We start from the raw sequence: 25,805 nt of genomic DNA, 5'->3' as shown, positions 1-25,805 counted from the left end.
AACTGAGATATTCATATTCTATTATTTGCAGTGGACAAAGATTCCACATAACGTCAATGGAACTGGGAATACAACTTCTATATTCTCAGGTTCTGCATCTCTAAGAGACTCCAGCAAAAAAATTATTATTTTTTTGGAGAAAACCAAGAACAGCCTCTAGGAAAAAACAAAACAAAACAAAACAAAAACAGTCTTCTAGAAATAATTTTCATTCTTCACATTTCAGAAAGGTTTTGGTTTTTTGGTTTTTTTTTTTTTTTTCACATAGATACGTTTTTCTTGTAACACCAAATGCTCAAAATATTTTCTTCACAGACTCTCTCAACTCCTTAGTGTCCCCTTTCTTTTTCTTACCAAGACAGCAATTCCCAAAATGGAAATCTTTGTTTTTCCACTGGGCATAAATAGGGTGAAAGACGTATGAATATAAATATATGCATACATACATATATATGTACATACGTAGATATAAAAGCACATATATATACATAGATATACTCATATATGTATTTTTGGGGAACAATGAAAAAACTGAATGCAAGATTTTTTTTTTTTATTTTTTATTTATTTATTTATTTTTTTTAACTTCAAAAACTTCCCCACTGTTAAGAAAAGCTGCTTATCAGCAGTTTGTGTAGTAAATCTGAGCAAGGGAATCCTGTTTGGAGGGGACCCATTTATGTCCCATATGGCAAGGGTCCACATGCAAGGCTCTGATTTATTTGTGGAAAATTGAGAGGAACATTTTCCTGCTGCCTCTGTTTTTACATGCTTTTACATAGACAGTAGGTGGGTGCATGGGATAAAGAAATGGTTCAAATTAAGGCAAAACTTTTCCTGAAGTGTTTATTTTTGTACACCCACATGTCGGAAGGCCAGCCTCGTGACTTTAAACAAACACCAGTGCCATTGCTTCCATGAAGTTAAAATGAAGTGCAATAGAAGAATTACAGTCATTTTGTCTGTGATGGAAGGAAGGACAAGTCTTGCTATGGACTGAAGTTAGCCTCCACAGAACAGCACCAGACAGCTGATACTTGACCTTTAGATTCTCCTGAGTTGCCACAATTTTGGGGAAGTGGCACTTGTCAGATGGCCAAAGAGGGTGATGAAAAGGCCAGGCCAATGGCCAAGGGGAGTCACAGGAAGAAAGGTGAGTTTCCCAATTGGTAAATGGTCTTCCTTTGTCCCTGACACTGGGGCAGGAGGAGGCCTGCTGGAACAGCCATCGGTGACACTGGCAGATGAAAAGCTTGACACAAGTGTGCTTGACAGCAGTGTGCACTTGCAGCATGGAAGGCTAACTGTATCATGGGCTGCATTAAATGAAGGGTGGCCAACAGAGTGAAGAAATTGATTGTCTCCCTCTGCTCTGCCCTTGTGAGGCACCACTTGGAGTACTGTGTCCAGCCTGGGGCCCCAGCGCTGGAGGAATGCAGAGATGTTGGAGTGGGTCCAAAGGAGGACCACGCAGATGATCAGAAGGCTGGAACACTTCTCCTGTGAATAAAGTTTGAGGGAGCTGGGCTTGTTCAGTATGGAGAAAGCTCAGGGGAGACCTTAATGTGGCCTTCCAGTCTTAAATCAGGAGGGAGACAAATTTTTTACGTGGGCAGATAGTGATAGGAGAAGGGGGAATGATTTTAAACTAAAAGAAGGGATATTTAGATTAGATACGTGGACGAAATTTTTTACTCAGTTGGTGCTGAGGCACTGGCACACATGGCCTGGAGAAGATATGGATGCCCCATCTCTGTAGGTATTCAAAGCCAGGTTGGATGGAGCCCTGGTAAGCCTGATCTGGAGAGCGGCAACTCTGCCTGTGGCTGGAGGTTTGGGACTGGATGATCTTTAAGATCCCTCTCAACCTAAGACAATCTGTGATTCTATGATTCTATGCTGCCTTTGAACAGGGTGAAGGGGCAGGTGGAGAAAGGGAGATGTCACAAGGGGAGATGTCCAGAAGAAGGGAAAGATTTGTTCTGGCTGTAGGTGAGAGAGCAAAAGGGCTGCAGGCCAGGATGGAGAAAGGTGAAGTTCTGAGTGACTATGCAGCAGCAGGCAAGGACCCTGGGACAGCAGTGGGGGACCTGGCCCGTCCGGTACTGGCCCTGAACTCCGGGAGGGACTGCGGGAGGGACGCGGTGGGGGGAGGAGCGAGGAAGGAGGGAGGCAGGCAGCGGTGGGAACCCTCTGCCTTGGGCCGTCTGCGGGGCGGGAGGGGAGGCAGCTCCCGGGGAGGGGAGGGGGAGAGGAGGCAGAGAGGATATGTTGTTGAACAGTTTCTTACCGTAAGAGGGAGTTGGGACCCAGATCTTTCCAGTTAATCACACAACAAACTTAGATCATCGCAATAAAAAGCAGCTCGGCTTGCTCTGACTCCTTTAGTGACCGGCTGTGCACAGGGTCCTTCCGAGGAGCCATCTCCTCCCCGCCAGCCGCCGGGGGGGGCCGCCAGCACCATGTGGGCTACCCAACTCCTGCCAGCCTTGCTGCTCCATCAGCTGCTGCTGCCTCCCATCTCCATCCCTGCGGCAGGTTAGTTCTTCTATCACTTCTCTAGCGACATCCCCCACCCCTCCCCAGCTCACAGCTGCATCGCTCCCCTCTCTCCCTCTCTCTACCCTGCGCCCCTCAGCTCTACCTTAGCTGCACCAGCACCGGGTGCGGCTCGGGGTGAGGTTCTGGGTGCCGGTGCCCGTCCCGGGTCGTCTCGGGACAACCTGTGCTCGGCGGGGACAAACTGGGTGGTGTAGAAGTGTTGCTGCTTCCATCACCTCCCCTCCCAGTGAGGGGCACTCGGGAGTCCCTCAGGACAGAGAGATCGGAGAGCGGGAGGAGGACGTTTCATCGTTGCCTATAATCAGGGTATGTGGAAACATCTGCCTATAATTTCCGAGTGCTAAGATAAATGTTAATTTAAATAAATTGACGAGGAATACCCAAAGCATAAGATAGTATGCTGCTGAAAGGGAAAGCCCTTGCTAGAGTTCAGCAGCACAAACGTGCTATTTCCAGACTGAAGTACTTGTAATTTCATTAGACGTTCCCGATGAAATCCGGGAGCGGAGGGGGGTGAGTGAGGGGGGAAGGGACAAACAATAAGTAATCAAGTGCTGGAAGCTCTTTAGCTGAATTTCTTTCCTGAAGTGTCCCCCTTGGACTGGATATCTGGAGAGCTAACTCTGTGTTTCTATTGGCCCTCTGGGGAGACGCTTGAGGAAAAAAGTTTGCAAAGGTTCCTACAAACCTTTCCTTCCTTCCTTCCACCAACATTGTTAGGGTCAGACCTTTACACAGACAGAAACAAAAGGCAGCCAGAATTCAGGGAAAGGATCTGCCAGGAGAAAGCAGAGCGAGAGCAGGCACACACAGTGTCTGGGTTCAGGGGCAAGGCTTGAGAGCACCAAGCAGAGGGTATGGCAAGTGATGTCAATGGCTTCTAAGATACAATTAGATTTTCTAGTATAAAATATATATATATATACATATATTTTTTTTAATAGTATTTTAAAGTGGAATAGTTTGTTATCTGAGTGTGAAAAAAAATGTGTAAAATCAATGGGTAAAATCATGTGCAATAGACATGTCATTTTTCCCCTATAGTAAGAGTGCAGTTCTGTCAGGTGCTGAGCACCTCATGAGAGCTTTTGTGTTCAGTCTGCTCAGTGCTGATTGTTTTCATAGGCACTAGAAGCAGGTGAAACAGAGATATAGCCACTACAGTACTACATTTTTCTGAACTCCTTTTCCACATACATTGCAATTTCCATTCTATGGACATGTGAACTTTCAGAAAATTTGATGACTAGAGCTAGTTAGGAGTTTTCTGAGGAAATATTCTGGTGGTTTTTTTTTTTTTTTTTTTTTTTACTGGAAAATGCTGACCCATCAAAACTTTTCCTTTTAGAAAGAAAATTTCTTTGGCCTAGCTCCCTCGTATCAAATGAAAGAAATTTGCATCAAGAAACATTTACAATAGCTTGGAGTACAAAATGATGGTGAGCAGTTCCCACCTGGGATAGAAACTCATCAACTGATGAGCTTGAAAAAAATCAGAACTCATGTTACTTCATCTGACCAACTAGACAGAAACTGGTGTATAGCCAGGTTCATAAGAAGCTAGATTGTGCTTAATCCCTTGATGACTAGGACACTTTCCTTGAAAGAGTCCTTTTTCTGCCTGCCAGTAGTCAGATCTGCACTTTCCCAAATTCAATCTAATATTCTAATGGAAGAGATTGAGAGATTGATACTATGAGCATCAGTAGATTGATGATTATGGCTACATCCTAACCAATGGATTCTTCAGTTTAGTATATGGTTCATCCTGATGTGAAAGGAAATTAGATTTCCTAAATTTCAGAATTTTTCTTGTAGTGTAACTTGTTTTCTGGCCAACTTTCATAGTGACAGTTTCTTGGCAATACTACCTTCCTTAACTTTCCTTCCCCACCTATCTTAATATTAATCAATCCTATTGTTTGTGTTATGGACAAGAAAGATGAATCTTACCACACACTGCCATTGCAGTTACCTTGGTTTGTAAAAAGAGATGATCCTCAACAAATGTTCCATGATTTTTACAATGAAAGGAGGGGGGAATGGTTTTGGATTATTTTTACTGAAAGGTTTTCAAGAAAGATTAATATATCTCTATGTATTTATTATTTTTATATATGAAAAAGCTAAGTGATGAAAATAATCAAATATATGTATAAGAACTATTTTGCTAATACATTCCCATACATTTTTCTACTAATGTTCTATCAAAGTTGAGTTTAAATTTACCTAATAATGAGTCTTTTTTATTCTGTGACTGGATCTTTTAGGTTGGGCTACAGTGTCCTAAGTTCTGTATGAAGACAATGTTTCTATCACTTGCAGAAATAAATTAATCTGAAGCTAATAACTTTTATTAGAATTTTCTTCCTCACTCATTCTTAATATTCAGTTTTCTTAGTATTTCTTTAATAACGTTAATCTAGTGAAACTGAGGCTAGATATGTAATGAAACTGGATTGTATGTTGCAGAAGAATGAATGCTAAAGATTAATCTAAATTAAAGATATTTTTCTGCAAAAGACTGGCATCTGAGTGTTTCCTTACCATTATTTCTCAGCATTTTCTGTAGTTCAGATCATTTGAAAAGTTTATAATGAAGATGTGGGAGTTGCACTTAGTTCCTATAAATAACTTTTGCTTCAAAAAATCCCATACCAATAATCAACATCTGAAAGTTGTGTATTCCTGTGGTCTGCTTAGCTACGTGTATTTTAAAGTTTAATGTGATTTATACTTCCCCACCCCAGCTGTAGATAGTCATTATTCTATATACTGTCAACAGAGCAAAATGCTACTCTGCCAGTTGGAAGACTGTATTCCTTCTGTTTAATGGAATCCTTTTGGTGCTCAGTGCCAGGGGTTGCTTGTTTTGCTCTCGCGTGTAATACGCTCTTACCCTGCTTAACAGATTTTCTGTTTCTATTAATGCCATTTTCATAAGCAACCTAGCAGGCGAACTTAGAGTTGAAAGACATGAGATTAAAATGTTGCATAAAACTCTGGAAAATCGTGCACTGAAGTCAAGAAAGGAAAGCCTCTTATTGGAGGAGTTCATCTGTCATTATTGTAATACTTCAACTGAGGCCAGAGTTGGAAGGGAAATTCACAGACTCCCTCAGAGAGCATAATATCTCCCTTTTGGATCTTTACACTGAACATTAGTTTGCCACTTAAGCATTTCAAACTTTTCTAAGGAGATTCGAAAGCAGGATAACTGGGCCTCTTGATGGGTAAAAGCTTTATGTAGGGAGGGGAGAATTGCCCTGAACTTTTTGCAATTGTATGTCATGAATGAGTACTGGAATTTCACTTTCTCCCATCAGTCTTGAGGTGGGAGTAGAAGGGTAGAGGCTGCAAGGAAGCATGGAGATGAGAAAGAATTGATTTCCACACCTGCTTGGAAAGCTGGAATAGTAGAATTGGCATCCTCCAGATGTTAGCAAAGTTTGTTCATTGCAGTAAGAAATTAGGGCAGCTACAAAGCATTGTGAAGGGGTGAGGATTAATTTTCCCTCATCTCTTTTCCATGCGTTTCTTTGGCAGTCCCATTAGAGGATAGTAGAACTATTCCTGTATGTGATTAGTACCCACACGTAAAGCAGTGTTGCAGTGAAGGAGAGCTAGGAACATGCTCCAGATTAGTCAGATGTTCTGGCAAAATCTAGCTACAGGAGATGGAGCTAAATGAATTGTGGGCCTCCACCCATGTGCTGCCTGATGTGCCTGGCCATGCCTGGCAGTCCTCAGTGCTGCTGGCACAGTGTGGGACTGGCTGCTCCATCCATCTCCCATCAGCTCCAACTCTTTCTATGACTCCTTGCTTTGGCCAGCAACACATTTTTTATGTACACAACATGTAGCAAAGCTCTTGTCACTCTTCATGCCAGTCGGTCTTTGTTTTGCCTAAATCACTGTCCTGTCTGTGCTTTTCTTTTTACTCCCTCCTCCAAACCCAGACGCACTAAGTTGTGGCTGAGACCCCATTGCAAATGGAGCACATAATGCTCAGGGTGCCTTGGAAAAAAGCATCACATATTTGTAAAGATTGTGGAATGCAATGCAAAATAGAAGGGATTTAATTCTTGTGCAGATGCATAGGAAGAAAAATCCTACAAGGGAAAAAGTTCTCTGTAATTTAGCCAGAGGTTAGATACAGCAAGTCAGAGTACAAACTGCAGACCGTTTGTTTCTGCCAATGGGTCTCAGCATCCTGCTGTGCAGATAACCTTTTCCTGGAAGAGAAAGAGCTGTCCTTTTGCATCTACCATCCAATTATAGAACATGCTATCAGTTGTTAGCGTTATCCTTTGTTTCTTGCGTTTTCATGCTGACTATAGGAGAGTTACAAAGAATGGACTTAGCAAAAACTTGAAGTTGGATTCCAAAGAAATTGACAATCTTTGCAGCTGCTAATGAGGGATATATGTGCATGGGTGTGTATGTGTGTGTGGGCGTGTGACTGAGAGCAACATAAAGCCAAAAAGAAATATATTCTTTGCATTTCCTGAATCTGCTTAACAACTAGACCGAAAGCCAATATAAAAATAAGGAAAAAATTATCCCTATATTATGTATTGCAAACTGCTTTCTAAAAATTGCAGATTTTTTTTTCTGTGATGACTCTTTTGCCAAGAAAATAAATTTCGGAAGTTAAGAATAATTACATGATCCTCCAGACACCTTTCTGAGAAACTGTTCAATTGTGACAAGCAAGAGATGACTTCTTGGACAGCTGGTTTTATTTTGGTGACATTCCATTTGTATAGCTTACTGCAGTTCTTATGGGTATGGTTTATAAACTTTTTCATGCCAAATTATTGTTTTATATAAATAACCACATTAAACTTAATCTGGCTTCTAAATCTATTCAATATAAAAAGTTATTTTCTTGGGAACATTTCAGAATTGTTTCAGTTGTTCATTTTATGTCTTTCTTTCCTTCTTTCTTTCCTTCTTTCATTCTTTCTTTCTTTTTTCCTTGTTTCTTGCATTTCTTTTCCATCCTTCCTTTCTCTTGCTTGCTTGCTTGCTTTTTCTTCCTCTCTTTCTTTTTTGCTTCCTTTCTGCCTCTCTTTCTATCTCTCTTTCATTCTTTCCCTTCTATTCCTTCCTTCCTTCCAAATGACAAGTCATTTGGAAAAGATGTTCACTTTTTGCATTCTAGCCAGGAAATTGGACATTTCTGATACTGAAACATGCATAAGGAGAAGTCAAAATAAATGAAAGCAAGTTGAAACTAAGTTAAAAGTAAGTTAAAATTATGAGTATTAATTCACGTTATCTAATTGACTCTTCTAGACTTAAGAGAACAAACTGTCTTGAGTGAATTTGTTTAAAAAACTGCTTCCTAACTATTCTCATAGATAGCAAGTATTTCATGACCCAGTAAATGATTTTTATATCAACGTCCACCTTTTTTTTTTTTCAATTTTTACAGTGACCGTGCTTTTATACAGTGAATCACTGTGAGCATATCATATCTGAAGCCATCTTGTGATACCTACTTTCAAGTTCATTTTCTCTTAAAGAAATCAGTACATTTATTGTATTGTACTGGGGCCTGTGTCAATACACAATTTACCCTTGTTGCTTTATAGCCTTTGAAAAGCATTATCCTGAAGATACATTGCTGAATTTAATTCAAAATATTTCACAAATCATATTTTGTAAAGAAGCTAAAGAGCTCAACACATTTACATGCTATTATTCAGTCCAACTTTGCTGAGAACTCTTGTTTTACTGCAAACTCTACTCAATGATCTTTGCTTCTACACAAGGATTACCAAGTGCACTTCTATGCATATAATTAAAGCTTGTTTTTTATTTTATTTTTAATTTGCTTTTATTAATATTTATTTTCACTGTTTTCACTGAGATAAGGTTTAGCTTTGATATCTCTTTCAAAAAAACATTTGTGATAGTGAGATAATCCATCATTTTGCATAATTGGCTTTGTACACTTTACCAAGTTCTAAAATTTGCTAGTTTCTTTCTTCCCCGCCTACCAGATACATAGTTATGAATATATTTTCTTGAGCATAACCTTGCTGTTTTTTTAAGTATAAGTTTCCTAAAAAAAATGGAGACATTTACTGTGTTGAATACTGTGTCTTCCTTTTATTTCAGATGAAGTTAAGCTTTTTATGCCTTTTTCCTGAAGGTCTTTCATATGATGGTAAATTTCTGATTTCTGCCCCTGCCCCAAGTTCCAACAGCATCTTCCCTTCACAAATTTCACATAAAATTCAGTTATCATATTTCTTTTCTTTTCCCTTTATCAATTGAAAAATTCTGTAAATTCTGTTTACTTTGGCTTGCAATGATGATTGTTCTTTAAAAAAAATAGCTAATTTGACTTGATTATCTGTTATTTAAAAAATAATTGAATATCCTAACTATTCCATCTCTTAACGATTCAAGGTCATTTCATTACAAATATGATACAAAAAATAATGAATATCAGTGTAAAATGCCTGCTGATGCTACAGAAAGGGAATATATCTCTTCTATATATCTGAAACAACACTTTTAAAAACATTTCACTCAAACATGTTTTAAATCTTAAATTTTTCTGAGTTTTATACACAGCATGTGGACAAATACCCTCTTTGCTATTTTTCTCCCCAGTGGCATCTTATTTTGCATTTATTGTGCTATTTGGAAGGATTGCAATCGATACCTGAAATTTATACACTAAGGTATCTTTCTTTTCTTGATTATTTTTTTTTCCCTCAAAAATATAGTTTATTTCTGACATCCATCGAACATCCAACATGAATAATGACTAGTGGTACTGCTATGGGGATGTTATTTTCTTCGTAACTAAAAATCGTAAACATCTTTTTCCATCTACCACATGAAGATCTTCATCCAACTTACTTACATCAGTAGCTATCGTAATAGAAGAAAACATCTTTCATTATCCTAGCCAGTTGAAAGTTTAACACAACAAAACAAATAACCACTTGGGAAATTGCTGAAGTTCTGAAAGATATAATCCAGCTCTGCAAGTGTAAACAAGAAGAATAATGAAATAAAACTCCTTTCATAAACAAGATTTCATTGACAGTCTTGATTAAAACATAAACCTTGAATTTAAGTTTATCTTCTCATGGAAAATTCAGAGGCATTATGTTTTTATTCTTAGTTAGGTTAGTGAAGTGGGATGCAAAGGTAGAAAGAAAGGAATGAGGCTTCTCACATTATTACAAGTCTCCATGATGTGGTTCTTTAATAAAGCATGAACTTTTGCACAGATTAGAATGAGACTTGGAAACCCTGAAAACTGACATGTTGAATACATCACCAGACTTGATTAATAAAAGCCTTGTGTTGTCTATGACATGTCCATAAAAATGAAGATTTTTCAAGGGAGACAGTAGAATGTTCCAGTGCTCAGTAAGACTATAACTCCTAAGCCTATGTATACATTTTAAAAAGTTGGACTGGTAGAGGAAGGAGAAAATGATTACCATTGAAGTAGATAATGTCAGATAATTTAACTGTAAATTTTTCCTGTAGACAATACAAGTAGTATTTTGATCTCATTGTGATGTGCAAAAGTGATCTTTAGGCCTTTTGGTGTCCTATATGCTCTTGATTGCCACAACATTGGTATAATTTAGGTGATAATAGCTTTTTACTGTGAAACAATGATTGGGAAAACAAATCCTTTTTGTGGTCAGACTAAAATCTTAGAGTCTGATACTTGAGTTGCTAAAGTATTTGAGCACTAAGTGACCTGAAATTAAATTCAAACTAAATTTCCTGACTCTGTTATAGCTTACTATCAGACTTAGTATCTTCTACTGGGTGTAACATTTTCAACTGAGGTGTCAAACTTATTCATGTAGTTTCAGGACTGAGTGGTATGGTGATATTTTGAGCACAAATCTCTTTTTGGTGTGGGAAACAGATTCAAAAGAGATAAAGAATATGATTCTGCTGCAATTTTCCCACTAGTACAGTCATAGTGGTTAAGTAGGTTGTAGAATACAGGTGTGACAACCACCTAGTGAGTCTTCTAAGTAATTCTGCAAAATGATAATTTTCTTTATCTCTGTTTACTTATTTGGCGTAGTCCGAAACTACTCCAAGACAAGGTATTTCTTGAAATATTTTCCTCCAGATGTGATATAATTTGGGTAAACTCATTTAATACTTTGTATCTCAGGACACTATACAGAAACTTCATATAGAAAAGGTAGTAAGAGAACCTAAGGTTTTTTCTTGTAGCTTACAGCAACATGTCTTTCATTGTGAGAAATATTTATTTTAAAGTGAATACTTTACACACTTTTAGATGGTGGTAAATGTTCTAGTGAGAAAACTATGAGGATCCTAAATGAGATGACAACATACTCACCCACTGCAGATCCTACTAGAGTCACTATGGTAGTTTCCATTTCCCTGTGCCCTGGCTGAACTCTCTTTTTTTTCTGTCTGACCATGGTTTCTATCATGTTAAGAAGAAGAAAGAGGCCCTGCCCTCATGTTTTTCAGTAATACTTTGAGTCAGCCAAAGGAATATATTCAGTTAGGGGTTGTTTCTGCTGAGGAAAAAAAAGGTGATTTGTATTTGAGTACGTTCTTTTATGCTTGAATTAGCTGCTATTATTTTCAAATTTAAGTGGAATGTCAGACTTCTTTACTAATATAAATACAAACACAAGAAGCATCAGCAGGCATGGCCCACAGACTAATGATTAATGAAAGTTTAAGAAACTGAAATAAATGTCCATCACAAATTAGAAGAACTATATAGATAATATTGCACAGTAGACTTTAATGGAGAACATTTATCAGACACTATTCTATTTGAGATCTTCAGAATTAAAGCACCTGGTTTGAACCAATAAATACTATTTTTTCTTTTTGTTGTTGCTGTTAGAGTTGTAAAATTAATGCTTTGCATTATTCAGATGGTTCTAACAAAGTCACACCATGTATTTGGCACTTCGCCTTTGGATTATAGGCAAAGTCATAGAATGTTGTTTGAAAGCTAAAGTAAATCAGGCTGTTATGAATTGCTAAATGCAAGATCAAACCCATAATCCTCTTTGGACAACTGCTCAGGGAAAATAAAAAAGCTTTACTGTGAACCATGTTTTTCAAGTAGAACAGCATTTCTTGTTTTTTTTTTTTTTGGATGATGTTCTTATTTTTGCATTCTACTTGGTGAGTTTGAGAAGCTGTTATCATAGGGAATAAAGATAATGACACTTATCAGTAGATGGAAAATGTTAGCATCAGAAACTAAAAGAAAATACTTTGATATTTCTGTACAGATTCTTACCTCCACTGGACATAAAAATCTTGGCTGAGACAATATAACAACATCTTATAAGAAAATAGATTGAGACATTCACCACAAAAGCTTAATGGTAGACTTGTTTTTCTGTGGTTGTCTTAAAGAACAGATGCAATTCTTATTACAGCACTTTGGCTCTTCCATAGGTACATTAAAAATAATAGTAATAATAATAATAAATACAAGCAAGCAGTGCAGACAAAATAGTTTCCAGTAATGATGCTAATACTTTAAGTCAGAGTCCTATTATAACAGTTCTCAAAGTATTATGACTCATTTGGGATATATATGTGCTGTGCAAATTCAAAGCTGAAAATGCTTACAATAACTGACATGGATCCCAGACACAGTACCAAAACTGTTAACATTTGAACTTTTCAACAAAAACTTCTTCCTATAAAAATAAGAGGCACTGAAACGGGTTGTACAGAGAAGTTGTGAATGCCCCATTTCTGAAGGTCTGCGTTGGATGAGGTCCTGAGCAGTCTGATCTAACAGGAGGCAACCCAAGCCACAAGGGGCTTGGAACTCTTTTAAGTCCTTTCTGGCCAGAGAACTTTTAGGATTCTATTATTTGAAGGGAAATTAATAATTTATTTTCTGAAAATACTTGTGCTTGGAATTAAAATTATAAGCTATTAGGTGCAGGGGAATAGCATTGCTCACCTTCAGCAGTTCTAAAAGAGGAGTAGAATGGATGAAGAATTTTTTTATAGATACATTACAGCTGTGGTATTATTTTACTTTGATCTTCTCTTTCTCACTTTCTCTCTTAATAACTGAACCTTGATTAATCTACTTTAAATATCTGTTCTATTTTTAGGTGTCTTAGGGCTAACTCACCACTGAGAGGTACGATTTAACTGAATCCAGTAAAAATGTGATCCCTTAGCAATCAGAATGGGAGTTCTGTGAAGGAAACACTTCTGCTTCCTCAGCTTTAGGTATATGCAACTGTCAGTAACTTAGAGTCACAGGGACCTCAGCTATTGGAGCTTTACAGTTTATGGAGTTATTCTGAAATTCTGTGCGGAGTATACCAACTGAAAATTTACTACCTATGTGCACGTTTCACCTGTGTAAGAAATCACCTATTCAGGATAGCAGAGTGCTATGGTGAGGATTCATACATTGGCAAAACTCTGGCAAAATTTAATACATTAGTCCTGAAAATTTGTTTGCTGTCATTGTGGCTGATCCTTTGGAGAAAGTAATAGAAGGACAGATGTGAAAATGGTTACATGGAAAAATGTTATGAAAAATAGTATTACATACGTCTTTAATTAAGGAATTCATTCTTTTTTCCTTCCTTCCTTCCTTCCTTCCTTCCTTCCTTCCTTCCTTCCTTCCTTCCTTCCTTCCTTCCTTCCTTCCTTCCTTCCTTCCTTCCTTCCTTCCTTCCTTCCTTCCTTCCTTCCTTCCTTCCTTCCTTCCTTCCTTCCTTCCTTCCTTCCTTCCTTCCTTCCTTCCTTCCTTCCTTCCTTCCTTCCTCCCCTTCCTCCCTTCCTCCCTTCCTTCCTTCCTTCCTCCCTTCCTCCCTTCCTCCCTTCCTCCCTTCCTCCCTTCCTCCCTTCCTCCCTTCCTCCCTTCCTCCCTTCCTCCCTTCCTCCCTTCCTCCCTTCCTCCCTTCCTCCCTTCCTCCCTTCCTCCCTTCCTCCCTTCCTCCCTTCCTCCCTTCCTTCCTCCCTCCCTTCCTCCCTTCCTCCCTTCCTTCCTCCCTCCCTTCCTCCCTTCCTCCCTTCCTCCCTTCCTCCCTTCCTCCCTTCCTCCCTTCCTCCCTTCCTCCCTTCCTCCCTCCCTTCCTTCCTTCCTTCCTCCCTCCCTTCCTCCCTTCCTCCCTTCCTCCCTCCCTCCCTCCCTTCCCCCCTTCCCCTCTTCCCCTCTTCCTCTTCCTCTTTCCTGAATTAACTATCTAATTTAAAAGATCATCTTGGATCTTTGGGTGAAAAAGGAGAAATAGAAGAAACAGATCAAAAGGGCAATTTATCCTTCCTGAGTTACTCATGTAACTTACAATAATGAGAAACTTCCTCCAAAGATACTCATCCACCTTCACTGATGATGGAAAAGCCTATAGAAGCAAACTGCTTTGTATGAGAAAAACAAACATATACATACATAGAAAATGTATATTTTTTTAGAACCTTTATAGAAAATCTGTGTTTTTCTTTCTTGTAAAGTACAAAGACTTTTCCTCTTGCACTTTAGCCAAACTTCTCTAGACAATCTTCTCTACTGCATATTAAACACCTTTTCTTGAGTCTTTCAACAGAGATATAGGAACAGATCTTTCTGTAGAAATCTTTCTGAAGTGTGGAGTATTTACACACTCTGGCTTCTGTCTCCCCTCCTTTTCTTTAATGTAAGCTAATAATTCTCTTTCATTGACTTCTAAATCCAACACAATACAGTGAATCTTCACTGGAATAACAAATGACTCAAGTGACTATTTTGTGTTACTTCTGGGCTCAAAATCTGTTATGAACTTGTGATTAAAAAGTTTTCTGTTTTAAAACAGCTTATCAGGTTCAGATTTACACCCATCTCATTCTGATTTTAATTCCACTCTATCCATCAAAGAAAGACCTTTGTTTAACTTTGTCACTTTAGTTTTTCATGGAATTATTTACATGATAGAGTTTTCAAGAGCTGGAACAGACACATCTCAGGGCTTCTGAAAAAAATATTCAGATGAAAAACTTTCCTGACATTCAATCCTAAATTTGAAATGAGTTTTTCTGTTTTTCCTACCACACCAGCTTTTAAGAATGGAGATCACTTAAAATAGTCAATTTTTCTCATGTATCTACTTGCACCTTAGTTTTGTAAATTTCACTGTGCTTTAAGTACCAGTACAGCTATAATTCCTTAATAAACGTTATTCGTTTCTAATGCCGTCTGTAACCTTGGGACTCTTCTTTACACTGTTTTTTTTTGTTGTTGTTGTTGTTTTTCTTCCTTGCTTCTTTCTTAGAAGGTAAAGGAAGAAGGAGAAATCCTCTTCATGACTATAAAAAAACAGGCGAGTTGATGCTCATCAAAGTAAACAAAACACTGGAAGTTAAAACCAAGCTGTTAAATACCACTGAGCAGTGTGCCAAGAGATGCAGCAGGAACAAAGGCCTTTCATTCACTTGCAAGTAAGTAATGTATCTCTATTGCTATAACATTTTTCCTAACAGCTTCTTACATAATACTCTTTGGCTGAACATCTTACTGTAATTTTTACCAGCTATGGCTTGTACTGAGGACAACTTAAAAGTTTCACTTAAAAACAAAAAATCGGTGGTGTTCTACCTGCCCAGAGAGTATCAGCCCTTTCTGAAGATTTATCTATCTGAGTTGTCTTAGCTTGTTCGATCTGTGATCCTTTCCACAGTATTGCTGAAAAAATGTACTCATGTTAAGTTGTGGAATACTTGTGCTGCACTGTAGCATTGAGTGAACATTTCTGGGCTTTTTATATCTCTTATAAAATGGATATTGTCACACATCACAGCTGCAGTACTTCAGCACCGCTTCAGACCATATTCTGTCTTCATTCCTTACACATTACTCCCACTGAAGTCAATGGGAACTTCACACATGGAACACAGATACATGCGCTGCTAAACTTCACTGGCAAGTACTACAAACCTGATACAATGGAATCAAACCTTCTCAGCTACGTAGTCATTACAAATACATGCTTGCTATTCTACAGCATCTGCTGTCTCTTACAAACACATAACACAGCTGATTGCTTATCTGCCTAGTACATATTCTCTACTATATTTTGGAACATATCACTGTTACTTTTTTTACGCATTAGACTTGAATTGTCCCCTTGGCCTCTTTTAGACTAGACCATTACCAATAAATGAATAACACGAACGCAGGAGAATCTTGCAGAGAATGAATGGCTTCTGTACTAGTGAGCACTGGGCTAAATGTCAGCTTTATCTTAAAATATAAGAAAATGTACTCTCACTAAAATTGAAGCTAGATCAAACTGATAATGAAAGCTTTCTGATTCTTCTTCAAGCCTTTACTTCCAATGCTGTGAGATCTATTTTATATCGTTTCAGACTGCCTATTTACATATGTAAAAAATAAGCAGAGTTTACAATTTTTTGTTAAAAAATATTTTCCAGGCACTAATATTTTTCACATGGTGCATCTGACTCTTTTCCCTATTGGCAGACCTTTCTCTGATACCATTGCCAAGTGGATCAGGTTGTACTCAGTGAACAAGAGATCCTTAAGTTCTGATGTTCAGCAACAAGAAGTATTGTAAAATTAGATTTCACAGTATAAAAAATGCTGAATGATGCCATGCAAACAACAATTCTATATTCCAACATCTGCTCAAAGAAGTTGTTTGAAGCATTTTGTAGTTGCAGCTGCTCTGACTAGTACATTTATTTTTTCTGAAAAAAATAAGTAGGTTAATATATTCAGTAATACTACTTCATATGAATAATAATCCAGAACATCTCCGCTTTTCCATTAGTTTCTCATTTTTGAAGATTTTTTTCTATTGGGACAGTCAGTCCCTGCTACTGCCTGACAGATTCATTTAGGGGCAAATTCTGCCATAATCAGTCAATAAAAGAATAAAGAGAAACCACGAGGGACCTTGGGAACAGAGCTTGGAAGAATAGTACTCACAGATAGCAGTATTGCAATCAGTCAATAGCTCTTTTGAACTGAAGATAAAAAATAATTATAGATCTGACTGCTCATGCTCTGAATTTCACAATTTTCCTTGCACTTGTTCAGCAGCAAAGCTAGCAACAGAAATGTAGTTGATTACTCTGGGCTGTCACTATGCAGAAAGAGAGATTCTCTGTAACTGGGAACATTATTTGGATTTCCATTTGGTACCAGATGAGTCCTGTTATAGTGTGCATGGTTCTTTGATGCTACTGTAAACACATATTTGACATATGTTCTCATTTAAAGGAACTAGTAGTTATTAATGTTTCCATTTCATTCTCAGGATAGCCATTCTTTAACTTCTTACCAGTATATGGATATTACAAGGTGAAATTTGTTGTCAAATCAAATAAAAATCAACTAGTTTACTGGTATCTGTGGGAATATTAAAAAAAAAAAAAAAAAAAAAAAAAAAGACATAAAATTACTTTTTATGTATTTGATTTTATATACCTGCATTTATTGACATTTTTCATGGCTTGATTCTAGTGATAGTACTGATCCAAACAGTAGTTCTCAATCACTTAAATAATTGCACTTGTTTTGTCACTTCCTTACTTACAAAGATACAGTAGTCTTATATACTGTTATCCTCTTACCTTCTGGTTTGTATTTATATTTCACATTTAGACAGCAAGAGATTGCATTCTAGACCACAAGACTCCAGTACCTGGTCAGAAAGTTTACTGATTATCTCAGTACGTACAGCAACATAAAAATTGTGATCGATAGTATCAGTAAAAGAAAGTCCGAGAATTTGACTAAATATGTTGACTCCAGAACTGTAAAAATCCTCAGGATTTGTGTCCAAGAAAAGTGTGGTAGGAACTATCATGTGCAGAAATAGATGAAGCCAAGCTGGAAGGAAACCAAAAGGCAACCGAAAGCAAAAAATGAAAGAAATGTTTGTAAACAGTGCATTCTGCATTCCCACTTTAAAAGGGAGGAGGGGAATGGAGAATGTAATCGGAAAGGCAGGAAAGGTCAAGGTTATTTTTGTGAAGCTGGAGTTGGAGGCACTTGGATATGCTCAAATTTGAGAACTAGCCAGAAGAGAACAGAAGGCTGAACAAAGGCAGAAGGATGAAGGTTAGCAGGTTGGAAACATTTGGAGTCAACAGAGTAGAGAGAGCAGTTGGATGAAAAATCTGTTTGGTGATGGAAAAGATAATGAAGAGGATGTTTGAAAGAGGGGAGGTTGGATAGGATCTTGTAATATTTTAAACTAAAGCCAGCAAGATCTCACACAGAAAAACTTGTGTGGCAAGAGGAGAATTACAAGGAAATCAAGAGCTATAAGTTGGAGTTGCAGTGCACAGGCAAAGTAAGGATAAAGTGTAAGAATCCATGTGTCTTTTGCATACTATCAGATAGTGTTAAAATGCCTTCTCAAATCAGAACAAAATAGCTGAGAATATTTGGGATTACTGATGGCTAGTACAAAAACTGTATTGCGGTTCATAGACTACAGTATCATGAGAGTGATTTTTTTTTTTTCCTATTGGAAAATTCGGGGAAAAAATTTCTTTAGTTCTTTTATTTCTTTTTCTTTTTTGATTGTTAATTGAAATAAATGTTTCCTCCTCCAGATAATCCTTTAAAAGCCTTTAAAATATTTTGCCTACAGTTAAGAAAACACCTTTCAAAATACTGTTGAGAGAAAAACTCTTTATATTGATAAAAAATAAAAAATAATATTGGCAAAAAGTGGTCTTACTGCTCTGATTATTGTTCAGGTTTTTTTTTTGTTTGTTTGTTTTTTGCCCCTCCTCCTTGACCCCCAATTCTGCTCAGTTCGGCACACTTTGTACTCTATCCTTGAAGACTGTTAAAAATAAGAGAAAAAAAAATGAAGCAAAGCAAGGACAAAGTTTGGTATACTATCACAGTTCAGATTATTTATAAAAATAAAAAATAATCTTGTTTTCAAATAGCTCTGTTGTTCTGGGCAAGAAAGAGATCTTGTGCTTGAATTTTCCTCATGCTGTAAATGTGCTATTAGTGCGAGATAGTTAACTCTTTCACAGGCATATTTTAAGAAAACCAAAGATGTTTTAATCTTCCTTTTTTTTTATTTTTTTATTTTTTTTCCTTCCCAGAAAGCAATGCAACTAGGGACACAAATGCTGTCTCAATCACATTTATCTCACTTTTAAAACAAAGATCTTTAACAACAAGGGAACTCTTAGATTAGTGTGAACAACCAAGCTAGTATTTAATGTAATGGCCACATCAATTTAATTTCTTTGTTTCTTTGTTCTTGTCAACACAGTTGTGGGTTTAAATAGTAATTTGGGCTGTTTCTCTGACTTTCCCAGTAAAAATAAATCTGATGTCATTGCAGTCATTGCATGCTCCTTGGCAAGCCATGTGTCATTATTATAAACCACACAGAGATTTTTTTCTCATCCAGATTTTCTTTGCAGGGCCTTTGCTTATGACAGAGTTACAAAACGGTGCCATTGGTTATCCTTCAACAGCTTGACAAATGGTGTGAGAAAGAAGCAAGACCATGCGTTTGATCTGTTTGAAAAGAAGGGTAACTGACTTATTTATTTATTTTATTTTTCCAACTAAGGGTGGGGGATAAAAGCTGAGGTCAGTCAGTGACTTTTTGGCTGTAGATGTACCCTGGGCATAAGGTGCTTATATGCATTCTGAACATCTTACAGCTTTGCTTGCAAATAACTTTTTTTTCCTCATTTCTTTCTTTTTTTTTTTTTTCTGTTATGCAAGGGTGGTGATGTTTGCATTCTTGTTCATGCTGTTTTCCAACCTACGTATTTGCCTGATATTCCATGTAGTAGTCTACATCATCTTTCTACTTAGAATCCCAGTTGTATGACTTAAAATTATTGAATTGCTATTAAATTGTTATTGCTTTTATTTTCCTAATTAATGAGTGGAGATGTTAAGTCCCAAGTTATGGATTTTTGTCAGTCAGACACTTTGGTAATATTTTCAGTAACGTCCTTTGTCAAGATAGTGTTCACAAATTTTTTAAAATAATAAAAGAGACAAGAATGTATATGGACAACAAAAGTATGTTTTGAATAATGATGCCTCTAAAATGTATTAAAAATGTATTCTTTTTATGTGAAAGATGATGAAGAACTCTATTTTTAGAGACACCGGTAAAGTGTTTAATGAAAGTCCTAATTTTGTTTCCTTTTCTTTCAATAGACTACGTCAGAAACTGTATAATTGGAAAAGGAGCTGAGTACAAAGGAACAATATCTATTACCAAAAGTGGTATTCAGTGTCAGGCCTGGAATTCAATGATCCCCCATGAGCACAGGTAAGAGTTCAGGAGCAGAGACAGTGGGAGTAGTGCTCTGACAGATTCCACAAAGCAAAGCTTGACTTATTAGCAGACAAAGAATTTATGAGAACACTGACCTTAAACAACAAAATCTCTTAGGAGTAGTCTTCCCCGAGAGATGCCATTCTCCAGGTTCCAGAAAAAAAAACCTTCTCAAACTTTCTCCAAAGAGTTCTCTCCAATACCAGCCTGTATGTCTGGATCCCCTCCTCTCCTGCATTGGATTTTTCAGCTGTTTATTTCCTTTTGATCTCTTAGCTTCTGGCAGTAGCAAAACAGCTGCTTTACTTCAGCCCAGAGTCTGGAAGTTTATCACTGTTTTCAATGGACTCCTAGGAAATGGGTCATTTAAAAAAATACATCATAGGAAATGAAGGATGGTAAAAATATCAGCCCACCTATTTGATCAGTATATAATTATTGTTACCACATTTTGCACAGTTACTATTTATTCTGTTCTATTTGCAGAATATATTAAACTCCATAAAGCACTTAGACCAGGCAATAAATACATGAAAACACTAAGCAGATGATTTAAATCCTTTCCTTCATATCGCACAAGCAGTAACTAAAGACTGATCAGTTAAACTTTTGAGTTTAAGATCTGGTATAGTGAGGAACTGACTACAGATTTTACATTCTGAGAATAGCCCCATTCCAACTACATTAGGTAAAGAAAAGAGAAGAAAACAAAAAAAATGGATGCCAGCAAGAGTAATGATAAAAGCAGATGGAACCACAGCAAAAAGTGCTGGAAACTAGCAAAAAAAAACCAAACTGAGGCACTTGTATACTCTTTGACTGTTTCTGTTTGACTCTTTTCATTTGGGTTACAACCATTTAGATGATAAACCCTTCAGAGGCAAAAAAAAAAAAAGTTTTCTCTCACCCGATAGTTTCCCATTCACATTGCTGACTTTTGATCTCTTCTTCCAACATCAGCACTTTGCTTAGCAAGAGCCAAGCTGGAGACTGCTAATGAGGAACTGGGCTGTGTGCTGCTCAGTCCTGTCCTGACCAAATCTATCTAGAGTGCAAGACGAGAACTTGGAACAACTTTAAAAGGCGAAGGATACTTGGGATCTCTCCTCTTATAATGTGTCACAGAGCTGAGCCTCAGGCTTGAACTTGACTGGACTTGATTGCTTACAATATAGATGGTAATGTGTCTGATTTTCAGTGTTGGACCAGACCATGCTTAATTGTGAACATATGATAAATGCCATCAGCCCACACGGCAATGACCTCTCGAGACTCAACACTTTGAGGTACACAATATTCATCTTTTAGAAGTGAAACAATTCTCAGTAATCATGGAATAAGCAGGGATAAGCATTAATTTTATATTATATACTTGTGACTATGTAATAAAATTAAGAAATATGTCACCAAATTACATTTTAATACATAGCAAACATGACTCTATATAGTAGAATTGGAGAGCCACTCTTCTGTGATGACTTTTATGAGAATGACTTTTCTCCTCTCTTGTGCAATAAGTTTAATTTTTAAAAGGTCACTGGATAAATGAGGTGGCTGCTTGCTAATTTTGTTTTTCAACATCAGAAAATATGATTTCATCATCAGAGACATGAGGGAGATGGGAAGAAGCTGACAGTAGTGGTGTGTTTGGAACTTATTATTATGAAAGGCTTAGATTTTTAGGTCAGTTTTTCTCAACAACTGATTATCACAAACTGCCAGTTAGAAAATAAATCTTTTTCTTTTTTTCATATTCAAGGAAGAAATATAATTTACTGATTTTTTTTCTTGATCTTTCCTGCAAAATTTGAAATAGCTTCAAACTTTAAACTTGTGTTTAAGTTTAACTAATAATGCATTTAATTATTTTTTGTTCCAGTAACACCCAAAGACTCCTCATTGAAATCAGGATCAGATTATTTTAGTTCCTATCCTAGCACAGATTACAAAACTCTCTCTCAATTTTTTTTGTTTCCTAATCACCTAAATCACCTAAATGGCTAAATCCATTATAAAATTGGCTAAACCCAATATAAAACGAGTCAAAGAGAAAAGGTCTGAGACTGGACCAGTACTTCACAGACTTTTTGCTAGTTTCCAGCTACTTTAGTTGTGGTTGAATCTGCTTTTACTATTACTCTTTTTGGCCTCATCTTCTGGCTCTGTTTTCTTTTTCCTTGGCTAATGCAGTTGAACTTCACCAATATACAAATTTAAGAGTGGCTCCATTGTATAATTCTGGGTGAGCGCTTAATGTTTCATCTCTTCCTTTTTCAAGAATATTACTTCCATACCTGTTGAAGCCAGTTGTCTATGTGACCCATTCTGACTTTTTAATGCTATCCTTTCACAATTTTTTTTATGTTTTAACAGTAGATCTGACATAATTTGAGATGCCAGTATTTTCTTATGTTCATCATTTTTTAAGCTGAAAACTTTTCCAGAAGCAAGATTAAATATTTTTTTTCTAACCTACATTGACATATCACATGAAAACCTACACAGGTTGTAACACACCATCAAAAAGTTGTTCAGGATTGTTCTTAATTAAAGTTTTTTGAGAGTTGCAAGACTGCAGAGGGAAAATAGAAGCAACAGTTTAATAAGTAGCAGTTAGGACAGAGAAATCATTCTCTTCCAGCAGCAAAAATGATAAAAGCACTTTTAAGTACTACTTCCACATTGCCTAGGCTAGAACCACAGTGTCTTTAACAGAGGTATTTTCCACCTCAGTTAATTCAAAGATTACATTAACTAGAATAAAACATGATTAAAATGTCTGCTTTCATATATTTTCTTATTCATTCATAACATGGCATTTGCCAGGGACAACAGACAATATATTTCTCATTTGCTTTTGTATATAAACTAAATCAGTGTTTGTGTATAAAGGCTGTCCCCCGTGCTCTGCTCAGATTCCTGAGCTCAAGTACCTGCATTTATTCAGAGTAAGTTTGATTAAATTGTAAAGCATTTCTTTCTTCAAAAATATAGATACTCTTGAATTCCCTTAGGGAATAAAAATAATATAAAAGAAGCCAAAAAATAAAAGAAAAAAAAAATTCATTAAAAAGGGCATTTTCAGTATAAAAAGTGTACTTTATTTGTAATGCTCCCATTTTAAATGTATTGAAGAAAAAGTGGAATAAATGTTAGAAATCACAGAAATTAAACTATTAACTATTAAGCTAAATTACAAGCTTTTTTCTGATCCAGAATTTATTTTTCACAACTTTTCAATTAACCAAAAGAAAAAAAAAATGAAAAAAAGAAATGTTCATGCAATTAAGTGTAATTCTGAATTGAATATGGTGGTTGGTTTTTTTAAACTATAGAATTTAGCTGGTGTTTAAGCAACACTGCAATGAATCTGTCAGTGAAGGAGCACTGGGTTTGTCTGCAGTGTGCAGACTGTGCAGTGATGAGCTCTTAGGTTGGGCTCCTTACCATGGAGTTAGCTTTTTTGTGTGTCTTGATCACATAATGTTACAGACAGTCAAGAAGACAAAACCTTGACCCTGGAGAGTTCATATTTGTTGGACTGGGCAATAATAGGAAGGTACCATACTGAAAATATCTGTCAGGACAAAAATACAGTATCAGCACAAATTTCTATTCAACCCCTTCAAAAAACCAAAGTGCTTAAGGTTGCCCTGAAAACCTCTAATGTAATGGAATAATGTTATGTAATAGGCCTTTACACCAAAAGAAGAAAACACAAAGAAAGAGTGAGAAAAGCTTTTGTTAGTGAGGTAGCTCTTAAATGACCCAGTTTGACCCACTGACAAGTGGGTCTTTATTTAGCAGATCCTATGGTGATGTCAGTGGGACTTGTGTCAAAACATGTGGCAAGACATTGAAAGAGGGATTTGGGGCACTTCTGGTACTGGAACAAAACGCAGGCATGGTTTCAGTTAGTGAAAGCATCTTGGCATGGTGTGATGCACTCATTGCTCAGCCATGTTCACTTGGTGCTCAATTCTAGCTACTACCTGACCAGGTATGGGACTTCTCTGTGGTCTTTATGGTGTAGGTGTGCACCAAGCTGCGCTGAGCCTGCTGCATGTGCGCACAGAGTACCTGAACAGCAGGTCTCACATGCCAATGGATCTTACTTCCATTCTTGTAATAAAGTTACCCTCCTTATCCTTCTTCTACAGCCAAATAAATGGCTCAAGATGCCTGAGGAATAGGAATAAAACTTGCTAGGGCAAGCTACAGACTAGAAAAATTGTCCCAGACGCAGGCCATTGGTTGAGTAATACTGACTGAAGATGTGTGTTTGTGTATGGACAGATAGATTTTTGGAAGTGTGCATTTGTGTAGGCAGGTTGGAGGGAGAAGGAAGCAGAAATGTGATTGTTTCTAACTGTTTATAAAAATAGTATGATTAACACTGAAATTTGCATGCTCTGATGCTGTAATGATTGTCATTTTAAAACTAGCTTTTTGCCTTCGAGCTATCGGGGTAAAGACCTGCGGGAAAACTACTGCCGAAACCCCCGAGGGGAAGAGGGAGGGCCATGGTGTTTCACCACCAGCCCAGAGATGCGCCATGAAGTCTGCGACATCCCCCTCTGCTCTGAAGGTAAGGGAGGGCTCATGCCAAAATGTATCTTTTTTGTACATAGAGCAGGTACACAGAACTTCCATTAGCTTCTCTAATACTCACCTATGGACTTTGCAGTAAGGAAAGGCGACTTCTTAGCTAGAATGAATGCTGCTGCACGAAAACTAGTTTGAGGAAAAGATCTTGAATAAGCTTTCAGGATCACTAGCTCTTACTCAGGTCATAGAGAATTTAGAACAATGCAGTTGTGCTGATTTCATAAACATATCTCTTATTTCGTTGTCCAATAGAGTGAATCCATTAACAATTTCACTAGAACTTCTGATTTATCTTCTGTAAAATCAACTTTTCGTCTTTTTGATGAAAATATGTAAGTAGTGAATTACATGACAAATCCTTAAAGTAAAAACATGTTTTGCTTTTCAACTGAATTACATAAATTAGGAAAACATTTAGGAAAGCCAGTCACATTTCACTTTCAAGTCTCAGAATCTGAAATTGAATTGATGTGCCTCATCACATCTGACTTTTATGTTCTGTTAACTTCCAAACCAAGCTCTTACATCTTGCTAATCAGTCAATTCACTTCTAGTCAATCAAGTCATTTAAATTCTCAGGATAGGATGCCTTCAATTTTCCTGCTAATATGTTATGTGCAATAGATGCACAGTGCAGGGGGAATAAAAGGGAATGGAGAGAGGAAGAGAATGATTTATAAGTAGTTTGAAAACCTATTAAGGGCTGACATTTAATGATCAATTTAAGGGAATTCCAAATGGGTTAAGACCTGGAGCTCACTGCAGGACCAAAACTTTGGCAGTGAATGTTTTGACTGAAGAATGAGATATATAGTTGCATAAACTATTATCTACTAAGAGCTCCTTAATTACAATTAGTCTAATTAGGGGGCACTTGAGAAATGTGTCTACAGTTAATTAGGATGAATTTGTTGTATTTTAAGATTTCCATTCCAAATTATGCAGCATATTTTGTTTAATTGCAATTTCAAATCCTTTTTATAGCTTTTAACCACTCTCCCTCCACCTTCCCGCTTTCCTAAACCACGACTGAAAATGTATAATTGCTTAAGTTACCAGAATGAATTAGTATTGAAAAGAAACAATATTATACATAGCTGAAAGTGGTATGAGTTTAAAGACTGTACCTCCTGAAATTTGTAATTCAGGCATTATTCTGCACCTAAACTAGTGCTGCTGTTCTACAGAGCTGTATGACTTAGAGTGATTTAGGATTATGAATACTACTTCAATAGAAAATATCACCTCCAAATAATGCTCTTTCCTTAGCTGTGTCAGTAATCATAACACTTTCATTACAGAGTAAAATCAGAATTCAAA

At 37.0% G+C, this 25,805-nt stretch overlaps 1 protein-coding gene across 4 annotated transcripts in view; it reads left to right on the top strand.

Annotated features, from left to right (window-relative positions):
- Window positions 1-2,261: 2,261 nt before the first annotated feature.
- HGF (hepatocyte growth factor) overlaps window positions 2,262-25,805 on the top strand; it is a 61,547-nt gene continuing 38,003 nt past the window's right edge. Inside the window, exons 1-6 of one of the 4 annotated variants that reach the window (XM_052680882.1) lie at window positions 2,465-2,538; window positions 7,695-7,812; window positions 14,850-15,015; window positions 19,000-19,112; window positions 19,757-19,871; window positions 24,323-24,465. In XM_052680882.1, the coding sequence (XP_052536842.1) occupies window positions 14,906-15,015; window positions 19,000-19,112; window positions 19,757-19,871; window positions 24,323-24,465 (481 nt within the window). In that variant the 5' untranslated portion in view covers window positions 2,465-2,538; window positions 7,695-7,812; window positions 14,850-14,905. Of the gene's footprint in view, window positions 2,539-7,694; window positions 7,813-14,849; window positions 15,016-18,999; window positions 19,113-19,756; window positions 19,872-24,322; window positions 24,466-25,805 lie in introns of all 4 variants that reach the window. The other 3 variants (XM_052680881.1, XM_052680880.1, XM_052680879.1) reach the window with 3 other exon arrangements.

Source organism: Tympanuchus pallidicinctus, unplaced genomic scaffold, assembly GCF_026119805.1.
Source record: "Tympanuchus pallidicinctus isolate F22 unplaced genomic scaffold, pur_lepc_1.0 scaffold19, whole genome shotgun sequence".
NCBI classification, from domain to species: Eukaryota; Metazoa; Chordata; class Aves; order Galliformes; family Phasianidae; genus Tympanuchus; species Tympanuchus pallidicinctus.
This window is presented reverse-complemented; position numbering and strand designations above follow the sequence as displayed.